Raw genomic sequence first — 11,358 nt, 5'->3', positions numbered from 1 at the left:
ACCCACTACCTAGTAAAACTATTTTTACGTTGTTCAGAAATATTTATTTTAAGAGCGCGGATATAACGGAAATACCTTTAAATTTGTTATCATAGACAACTGAATAGGACTTTACAAATGAATTATCTATGATCCAACCATTATTCATTCGTTCTATGCTCAATAGCCGGTATTTAAAATACTATATTTTTGCCTATTTAATATCTGTTTAATAATATTAATCGATTTTTCCCATGTTAGAATCGAACGAGAATACATTTTTCAAGGAATAAATGTATACCTTTTCTATTTTAATGTTTTAACTTCATAATAATTATATACCGATTTTAATGCTGATCTTCGCAAAACCCTTAAGACCAACGCACTGTTAATGCCCTTCAACTTCCAAGATGATACTGTAGTAAGCAATAGTATTTAAATAAAATAAAGCTGACACCCGAAACAACAATACTTACACTGTATAGTTTGTATGCGAAACTACGACTAAGTAGATGCTGCAGTGTCATGTACAACAGCTTACAAAAGAGACCTAGTACAAGCTAGTTTGAAGCTTTATTGGTTATATGTATTTTAGCCCTTTTATTTATAGATTTTATTGTTTTTTACAAAACTTACATTTCAATCGTACTTGACCTCTGTTATATAAATAGTCTTAACCAAATAACACCATAAGCAAGTTGTCTTGTATTTTATCCTAATAAATAAAAAGTTGAACATTTAATAACTAACATTAAGATCGATGAAACTTTTATTCATATACGCAGCAACCATGAGCTCAGTTACTGACCCGATGCATTTTTTGGACTTGATACTAAACTTTTTATGTTACCAAGAGTTGTATAGCCGAGATTCGGCTGCTCAGCTCGGCAGTCTAGTCCACGGCTCCTACAATGGGTTAGACGAAGAAATAGGTAGCTCTCAGAACTGAGTGACGAACGGTGTATAGGTCAATAACTTTCGGTAAAAATAATTCTGCACGGGAAATGAAAATTGTCTACACATAATGTTGAAAACAGTTAAGCCACAACTGGTGAAAAATATTGTTAGTAAGTTTGGAATCAGCCAGGTGTCCAAGGTGATAAAAAATGTAGGTTTCCTACAAAGTTTTAGTAAATTACATGCAAAAACAACAATGCACAGTTCACTCCTCGGTTAAAAAGGGTTATCTATGAACTTGGAAAACAAATAATTAAAAATTTGGCCAAACCTCATTTATCTTATTTGGTTTTATAATTTACATGTATGAGCTGAACTAATACTCAAAATAACGCAAAGATGACTATTTTTTATTACTAAAAACAATTAGACAGTGTAAATGAAAGAACTTGATAAATAGTGACACTGCACTCTTTACGGTTTCTCTTTGAGATATAATGTTAGCAGTTGCCGAAATATTTAAATAATGACAACGCCCTCAAATCGTAAATTATAGCAGAAGTCCTACACTAAATTGTAATATAAGTTCATTGTTGCTTCTATTTTCGAGTGTCAATCGGAAGCGGATGGTTTGAGGACTGATGATTCCTTCTTCATACCTTTAGAAACTAAATTAACTACAGACTAAAGCTTGATAACAACAGGTAAACGAATACTGTAAAAATGACTATATTATTTAATTTCTGTTTCTAAATAATAAACATGATTAAACAAAGTCGTGCTTAAAAAATTGAACCTGGATTTATTTCTGACTCATGATTATCATCAATGGTATTAATATCTACCGTCCCTTGATAAAGTTAAAATAATTTCTGTTCTTCTCATTAGTGACACACTATTCCGTTTATTGCAAGCTGATTGCATAAAAAGATTTTTAATCTTTAAGGCACGCCTTAAATTTGCTATATTCATAAGTTATCGTTTAGTGTATATATTATTATTGTTATCCCCCGTAAACTACATTGAATACTTCAATGATGAGGGCAATCAACTAACGACAGATCTTTGTTTTTTCGAATTTTATCTTTAAAGATAATAATAGCTATAAAATATCTCTTAAATAACACCAGCAGGGTCACGGATGTTCTTGACGGAAAATCTTGTGTCACTGATATAAAGTTTTAAATTCATTTCACAAAAGAACCTTGCTTATGGTGACTTTATTCAAACACCTTTTTATGTAACAAAATATTATTGACCTTTTGGCAATAACTTATGAGATGACCTATGTTGCAGAAAATATTTTTTACCCGATTATTTGTTATGTCGAAATACCAAATTACATTTACTGCCGCTCATTTAATTAATAAAGCATAACAGAAGATAAATTTTAGTAAAATTTTGATGAAGACGGACAAACAAATACTAATTAACCAGACAATAAAAAGTAATCAAGTGTCAAGGTTATCTCATTAGTAATGATGTGGGATTCTAGATAAATCATTTTAAAACCTTAATGTTGCACAACTTACCAATGTGAAAATATTTAAGTTAATTTGATTATAGTGAAATCTGGTTTACATATGTATAGGGTAATAACCTGAACCTAATATGTAAATATTGCACTACAGTTCACCTTTTTAAAGCTTTTACAATTATAATCAAAAGTTTACAAGGACTTAAATTAACATCCTTGAATTAATACCTCAATAGTCAACAAAAACCTTTATAACTTTTACACCAATTTCCGAAGACCCTGTAAATATAATCACTCAAAAATGTTACATTTAGGTTTTTTTTCAATTGGAATAGGACAGAGTAATAACTTCTATCGGTAAAGTCTGTAGGAACAGATAGTAAACAATAATTAATAATGGTATGTTGTAATGCAAAAATTTAAAACATTTTTTCTTAGTTCATTATTACATTACATTGATTATTTCTGAAATGATTTATTTTTGGATAGATTGTATTATATATTAAAGACAGCTATTGAGATATACATTCACACCTTTAAAGCTTTACACCTATACTAATGACCCTGAATAAAAGTCGCATTACCTTTAATACACTGTATGTAAATCAATTGACAAATAATGCCACTAAAAATCTTTAATAAAATGATTTATTAAATACATAACTTCTATGTAACACCCTTAAGTGAAATGGCTTAACTACAAAATATTTTGTTAGAATACATATGCTAATACAATCATTTAGTTATCACAAAAAATGTAATGATTGCAAATTTGGAGTTAGAGTAAAAAAGATAAAATTTAAGTACCTTGTGTTTTTAGGTCTATGAGATTAGGCCAAAATAGTATAAAAACTTAATTGTAAATATTGACCTGATATGGTTGAAATAGTGATTAAATTAAAACCAATTTTTTTAGAAAAATATATATTCTCTTAGATGTCAATAATAACAAAAACTTCAAACTTGTTATCCTTAGGTTCATCAATAATTTGCATGGCAGAGTATGTAATAGCTTTCACTTCAGTCCCTTGTGGATGCTTACCAATTTGAAATTCCTCACCATAGCACTTGCACACTATTCGGAACTCTTCAGTATTAAATTCCGTTATAACTAATTTTTTGCATATTAAGAATGGTTCAACAGAGAACAAGAACAGAAGTTCATCAAGGAAGTGATAGAGAAGACCCATCAAGTCATCGGCATTTGCTTCAATTGAATGCACTTCCTTGATCTGAACATAGTCCATTTCAGTCATATAAGCAAACATTGCCATGCCACATTGTTCAAATGCTTCTTTTAGACTGTCACCCCAAGCATGTAATCTGTAAGGAAACAATAATAAAATTAAAAGTATGTAACATCCAATTTAAAATAAAAAAAATTAAATGTGTTTGCGAATTGTAATTTAATTCTTAGTCCATTATTTTTTATTGCTGTTTATGGGGATACATGTTATTCTTATTGATAAACAATATTTTGTCAATGTTTTTAGTTAAGTGAATCTATATACAAGGTCATTAATTATAGGTGTAAAATCTTTAAAGCTATACATTCTTTGACTTATTTGCTGTTGATTAATGAATAATGCACCTTATCCAAAAATGAACTGATTTCAGAAATAATACATAATGTAATAACAATATAGTAAGGAAAAGTATTCTAAAAATTTTGATTACTATGTATTAAAATTAATTATTCTTTACTATCTTCCACTACAGATTGTACTTGCAAAACTAACTGGCCTCTTACATTTCAATAGAACAAAATAATTGATGTAACATATTTGAGAGTGATCACCCAGGTTGATGTAAAATAAGAATAAAAGCTTTAAAGCTTTTTATTCACAATTGAGCTATACAAACACCCCTTTACAGATTTTACACCACTAACTTCTGTGTGCTAGTCGAAAAGACCAGAATTATCTTAGTTATGTTCCAGATTTTGTCAAACTAGACTCTTCTGTTATTTTATTTATGGCGTATGGGTCCTGTAGTATCCAAAGAGTCAATAATAAATTTATGTATATAAATGGTCCCTAACTGATGGTTTACAAGAGCCAAAATTTTGTAGGAACAATTTAAAATTTTTCAGGCAATACATCAATGAGTTTCACCTTTGTTGGTAATAAAAACAAGATTAGTTCTAGGTTTGCAATACTAGCCTTAAAATGCTGTATTTTTTGTAAAATTTATATTATTAATGCATGATGCTGCTAAGTTGTTGATTTATGTTCAGATAGATTTACTTTTTTTCTTGTAGGTCCTTGCTAAAAAAAAGACATCAAAGTAATCACTGATTAATAAAAATTTAAGCGCCACTGATCTACAGGATAACTAGTTATAGATGTAAAAACTCTGAAGGGGTGATCATATAGCTTATGTGCTATTAATTAATATATAATACTCTGTCCAAAAATCAGTGATTTTGAAAATAATTAATGATGTTGTGAAAGCGTTTTCAAATTTTCAATTACTAAATATTAATTATTTACTTTCTGTCCTTGCAGCAATTTACTGAAAGCTATTAGCCTGTTGCATTCCAAAAGAAAAAAAATAATGTAACATATTTCAGAGTAATCACTTTAAACCGGATGATTGGTAATAGGTGTAAAATCTATAAAGCATTTGCTGACAAATGAGCCAAACATTTACCACCTCTAAAAGCTTTTAAGCCTGTAACCAATCACTCTGTATATGATGCAACTACAGGCATTGATAGTTGTTACTAATTCATGGAGAAATAACACCATGTCAAGTCAGCTCATACAGGACACTTCTATGTTATTTATGAGTAATGTAAGATCATATATTCAGATGTATCAAAAACAATTTATAGTCATTAAATTATGCTGGTGGCTTCATGTAATTGCTAGTAAAATGATTAATAAAATAAACAATGTTTGGAATATCCACCTAGACACACACAAATGTAGTTTATCATCTTAATCTCAAGTGCAGTCATTTATTTACACTTTTTAAAAAATTGTGATAGCCAATAGGCATTCTCTACCTGTCAACCTAGTTATACATCTCACTTGCCTATTCACATCCTGGTATTTTTATTACAAACATGTTATGTAGTAATTCACCTCTGAAATTTTGTATGAATATGCGTCTTAATATCTGATCTAATATATCTATATATCATTGTTATATAATGCTAATTGTATAATGTAGCAACAATATTTTTTATATAAGATTCTTAATAATATATAGTACTATCTGGCCCATGCCTGCTTTACATGGCCTTTTTCTGAGTAAAATCTTACAAAATTCATTCTTCATAATTTTTAAAATTCTATATAAATTATGCGCCTAAAAGAGCTGTAGTATTTAAATGTGCATTCTTTTAAAGACACTCCCTGGTATATCGTAAAATTCGCCTTCTTTGCCGACCTCTACTCAGCAAAATAAATATACATACAAAATTTCAAGTTTCTGAATCTTTTCAGAGATATTGCAATAAATTACTATGTAGGAGAACTCTAAAATAGTTATCTACTTAGCAAACTTATTAGAGACTCTCTTAATCCACTTTCAGTTTAAAAAAATAATAAAAACACTTCTTAATTGATCTCTACTCAGAGAAAAGAACATTCCTACCCAATTTCAACTCTATAAGACTTATAGTTCCAGAGATATTGTGATTAGTCAATAAATGGGTAAAAATTTTTTCTATGTGTATTCATACCAACATATATCTACATATATATACACATTATGCATTTCAGTATTGCCAAAATAAAGCTTTTGCATTCTTCAAACTAAAACACAGCAAGTTAAAGTGTGATAGAACCAATAGATACAACAACACATGTTAGCAATTGTTTTATTCATATAACTTTTTGTGTCCATATCACATATGTATTAATACAAAATTACAAAGATTGACTGTTACAGTTAACACAATTTATTTTAATTATTAAGAATCTGATATATGTGTATTAATATTTATATGATTATATTATAAAATGTTAAGAGAAACAGTTAGAAATATTCTAGCACCTAACTGGTTCACAAATCACATTTTTGATGATCCTCTTTAATCACATCTTTCTTATGCAATTCATAAATACTGAAAAGTTATTATATACTAGTAAACACAAATTTAATTATTGTTTACATAAGGTTAAAATATTTGTTACAAACATGTTATATTTTTTAGTAGTTAGTAACAGAAAATGACACATTTATGAAAGGAAAATAAACGATTTGCATATTATTTCACAACACAGGTTATTTTTCCACTTTCCTACAGTAACAGAAGTCAAGAAGTCACAGATATGCATAATGCTTGTAATGAAAACGCTTGTGTAAAAACAGTATGAGGAAAACATAAAAGACACAGAATTGAAATACAAAACTAAGTTCCAATTACTGCATCATAATTATTCAAAGGATAATCATCAGATAATAACCTAAATGTAACTTATACTATTTATGAATGCAACTCATTCTTAAAAATTGTTTTTAACAAATATTTACTTACTGAACATCTGCAGTATGGTCCAGGTCTGAAAAAATTATAAGAAAATTTAATGCACGTTAAAAATTAATTATACATTCTAATAATTTTTACGTCAACTCAAGTTTACGAAGTGTTAAAAAGACACATACATTCATATTTTACAGGAGGTAAGAAAAAATCATCTTGTGTTAATCCGCCTAACTCTTCGTCCATTTGATAAAATTAACTAACAGATATAAAATGAATATAAATTAACATATATTTATTTCTTTGATATTTTAATTTAACGATTATCTTGAACGACTTGTTTGTTCACTTATGGCTAAAAATCGCAAATGGAAAAGAATTATAAAACACAACAGTGATAACAAATAGATGACATATGTCAGTGAAGTTCACACATTTTTATTGTTTCTATTAAGAAAAGTTCAGAGCCTTAGTCTATGCCGCTGATTTATTTTTGCTTATTAACTTAAGGTTCAATAACAAAAAAAAAAGATTATTGTCGCCAAATTTTTTTAAGAAATTTATATGTCTTCAACATAAAGGCAAGATGTTAGTTAATAATAATAACGTAATAATCCATAAGATATCAATAATATAAGTTAATAATACCGTTATAAATTATTTTAAAAATTATTTTTTAAATGCTTATAATATATCTCATGACAACTAATTACAATAATAATACAAATTTCCAATGCATTATTTGGCAACAATTTATTGAAAATATAACCCACCTAAAATAAAATCAAATTTACTTTCAATCTATATTCAAAAATAAGTAATTAGCGTAAACACCTGTAAATAAACGATACATTAACATTAACTCTTTTGGCTTTTGTAGTCAATTTTTTATTATAATTTGAGCAAAACCATGTATTCAACACAAGCAAGGCTTTATAGTCACTTTTTTGGGTTAAATTAATTCTTAAAAATTTTATTTTTGAAATTTATTTGTTTGTTTCTGAGAATTTGCTCATATTCGACAAACAGCGTAGTAATACTTTGAGAGATTCGAAAGCTCCAGCCGGCTAACGGTATCTCTTTCTGTGTGACGTCAAAGCGTCTTTTTTATATCTAATAGCAGGACTTACAAATATTGGTTATTATCTATATATCATTAATTTTTATCAATCAGACGGTTACAAAATAAGTGTTTAGGGTAAATCAATAATTTATTTTTGTCGATTATGTAGATTTAACAACGCGGCCACGGCGATTTACATAAAAACAATCCTATAATTAATTAACTTAATACTATGTTATTCTTAATATTAATCTCGAAATAAAACATTGACGGTTACTTACATAACTCTTTTATAATAAATAAAAAAGAAAAAAGAGATTACTTAATACATATTTAACACATATTTTGATTGAAATAAAAGAATTAAGTTACTAAATACACGTTAAATGTAAAACTATAAAAAAACAACACGTCTTAAGATAAAAAACGCGAAATATGCATTACATCCACAATAATTATGGACCCTTCCGGTTAAACCAAAACGTTCTTATAGAAAAAAAATATTCTAACAGCAGGACTGTTCATAGTCTAATTCATTGTGATACAGTCTATGATAAAATATTAAACTATTTCCTTATACACATTTTAGTCTCCGAGGCAAGTTTATTACATGCACATTTTTAGCTTTATGAAAAACAAATAAGTATTTTTCATGACTTCGGAACGTATCATTCTTATTTTAACTTTAGTTTACTCAGACTGTCAACTATGTGTCAATTCGTTTCACTATTTTATTTTAAAATAGTTTGTATGCGTTCCATTTTTAAATAATTCTTGGATTCTTTTTGCAGTTTTGTAATACATTTAGCCTCGGTTAGTTGAATCCCCAGAAATTTGGACAATGGATCCTATTGCAATTTTACAAAATAGAATCGAACAATTAGAAGCGAAATTGGGTTTGGCGTTGAATAATCCAGCAGATGGACAAAAGGATGATTCTGCAACGATTAATTTGCTCAATGCGGCTCAATCAATTAACAATGCTACAGCAGGACACGAGAAGCTTTCCGATAGCATGCAAAGAGCAACCGAATTAAACAATTACACTGACCCTAATTTTGTTGAAAATGTGAGTACTATTGATTTAGCCTGAGATATTTTGCTTATTACAAGGTAACGGTTATTCACTTTGGCTAATTTTGTAGATGCAGCAGAATAACATGAACATGCAAGAAGTGGTAGCTGGTGAACCTGTGATTAAACATCACTGCCACTGTATGCACCGCTGTAGACAGGTTTGTTTTCTTTATAGTTGACACTATTAAAATAGTAAAATAATATAGATTCAAAAAGTTCTGACCTCTAAAATAAAATAACCTGTATTCGTAAAGGATACTTGTGTAATATTTTTTTTGCTATAAATAATAATATATATAAATTTAAAAAAATGCCATGTATATGTATATATATATATATATATATATATGTGTGTGTATTTAATTGTTTTTATACAAACTAAAATGATGAGTATTTTGTTTAATATTTTATTCCAGGCTGCCCCAGTCTTAGAGTCAGAGGCCATTCAACAAGTTCCAGAGTTACAAGACAGTGTGAATAAGATGCATGCAGCTGCTGCTGAAGTTAAGGCTGAAGCTGATGCTGTAATATCTATTATCTATATATATATCATCATATGACAGTTATTACCTATTTAGTCACTCCACACTAGCTGCTTAGATATTGAAGTATCTTAGAGGCCTTTTAAGCTATCCTGGGACACTTGTCACACTAAACTATATCATATAAATGATGACACATTTGAACAGGCTTTTTAAATTCATCCCACAATGTGATCCGTAAGGAGCTTTCTGATGCCATATGAAGAAATCATTTCACTATATCACAAAATGTCATATTCCTGCTTGAATAACTATAAAAAAAAAACCACTGCTGCTGCATCAGTCTATGCAGGCCTTTATAGTTTATCATAAAAAAATCTATCAAATATCTCATACATTATCTTTTTTCGAAATTTAATTTTTATTTTACATCTATTTGCTTGCTAATTTAAATTGAGGAAATTATTATTATTTACTTATGAAAATATTATCTCGTAATAATAGTGCACAAGTGTCATTGTTTTTTTGTTCAAATGTAATAATAAGGACATGTCTGAAAGTTATGAGCACAAGTTGTGTATATTGCTCAGAATATTGTATTATCAAATTCCACAATAGCACCAATAGTATGTGAGTGGCCTATATTAATAAATAGGTAAAAGCAGTTATCATCACATACAAATTACATTCTAATTCTAAATTAATACTCTTATAACATTTAGATTTTAAGATAATAAGTCATTGATTTCATTGAATCAAAACCTAAATTCTTTAATTTCTACTATTTACAAAAAGGGTTGTAAATTTTGTTTTATAAGTTTTATCATAAATAAGTATTCTTTTACATACACAAAAATATACTGCATTACTATACTGCACTACTAACACTCCTCTTTAACTTTTCTAGGTTTCACATGGTATACAAGAGTTAGCTGAAACTTGTGGCACAGCAGCATCCAATGCTTCTGAACAGTTAGCGGAAGTTGCCCAGAAAGTGGAGCAAGTTGAAACTAAACTGTTTCCAAAAAGAAGGAATGGACTAGACTAATCCAAGATACAAAGGCTTTTCATAATATTTTTGTGATAATTTATTTTATTATTTGCATTATAAATTATAAAGTATTATTTAAAATATGTTTTATTTAACAATATAAACCAATGTTTTTCTATATTTGCAAAGATAAAATAATTTTGTTAAACAATGTATCATTTTAGGTTTTTTCTGTGAGACAATTTTCCTTCTGTTCCCAGGGTCCCATGATTTATTTGTATCAAGTGTAATGAGAAGTGGAATAGACAATTTCATTAAACTAAGATATACATACTCTTCTCCGACTAGGCCTTTACTACGTTAATTTTAAAAATTTTGTTGTTAGGCTTTCATATGTTGGGATTAATTGTGGTAGAAATGAATGACCTATGTACTGTCTGCACCAAAAATTAGTTATTACAATGCAACTTAAAAAATTTAACATGTTATCCCTTATTAGTACTTTAATTATTGATTTGGTTATTAATATATTCTTGAACTAAGCTTAAAATCAATTTTTTTCTGTGATATACAATTGTCGAATTTATTTCGTGTGGACAATTGTTTATTACGCATTTCCATAATCCGAAAACTATTATTTTCAAAAAGATTTTTTTTTAAGAAAGTTAACGATTTTGTTAAAAAAGTTTAAGCCAAAAATAAAAGAAAATGACTTAATGATGGTTCATTTATTAAATCGATTAAAATTAGGTAAACCGCAGTACATAAGTTACTTGTAGATATATAAAGAACTTGAGACTTTTTATTACCTCCTCGAGAACAGCAAAAAATATACATGTTTTTTGAATAATGGAAAAAAATATACTAATTTATTGAATAAATAACATTTTTTTTAGTTTTTACTGTAATTTTGAAATTTTTTTAGTGATAGTTAAGAAACATCCTTAAGAACTTACT

The 11,358-nt window shown here is 28.2% G+C and overlaps 2 protein-coding genes across 3 annotated transcripts; one reads left to right on the top strand and one right to left on the bottom strand.

The window, feature by feature from the left end:
• Positions 1-3,268: 3,268 nt before the first annotated feature.
• On the bottom strand, positions 3,269-7,195 carry Archease (protein archease). The gene is made up of 3 exons (XM_068772797.1): positions 6,971-7,195; positions 6,843-6,867; positions 3,269-3,676 (listed from the first exon to the last, which is right to left on the bottom strand). Exons 1-3 carry the CDS (start codon positions 7,032-7,034, stop codon positions 3,286-3,288), a joined length of 480 nt encoding a protein of 159 aa, XP_068628898.1. The 5' UTR covers positions 7,035-7,195; the 3' UTR covers positions 3,269-3,285.
• Positions 7,196-8,375: 1,180 nt separating this feature from the next.
• Positions 8,376-10,553, top strand: DCTN3-p24 (Dynactin 3, p24 subunit). 2 transcript variants are annotated; one of them, XM_068772844.1, is made up of 5 exons: positions 8,376-8,448; positions 8,643-8,920; positions 8,997-9,086; positions 9,345-9,452; positions 10,318-10,553. In XM_068772844.1, exons 2-5 carry the CDS (start codon positions 8,693-8,695, stop codon positions 10,456-10,458), a joined length of 567 nt encoding a protein of 188 aa, XP_068628945.1. In that variant the 5' UTR covers positions 8,376-8,448; positions 8,643-8,692; the 3' UTR covers positions 10,459-10,553. The 2 variants fall into 2 exon arrangements, with proteins under 2 accessions (XP_068628945.1, XP_068628944.1); XM_068772843.1 differs by lacking the exon at positions 8,376-8,448 and having other exon boundaries at positions 8,553-8,920; positions 10,318-10,552.
• Positions 10,554-11,358: the final 805 nt, after the last annotated feature.

The sequence above is a fragment of the Battus philenor genome, unplaced genomic scaffold (assembly GCF_028537555.1).
Source record: "Battus philenor isolate CCGP_79_NKW_IND1 unplaced genomic scaffold, ilBatPhil1.0.hap1 SCAF_5, whole genome shotgun sequence".
Lineage (NCBI taxonomy): Eukaryota > Metazoa > Arthropoda > Insecta > Lepidoptera > Papilionidae > Battus > Battus philenor.
The sequence above is the reverse complement of the archived record's forward strand: the minus strand, read 5'-3'. Positions and strand labels throughout refer to the sequence as shown.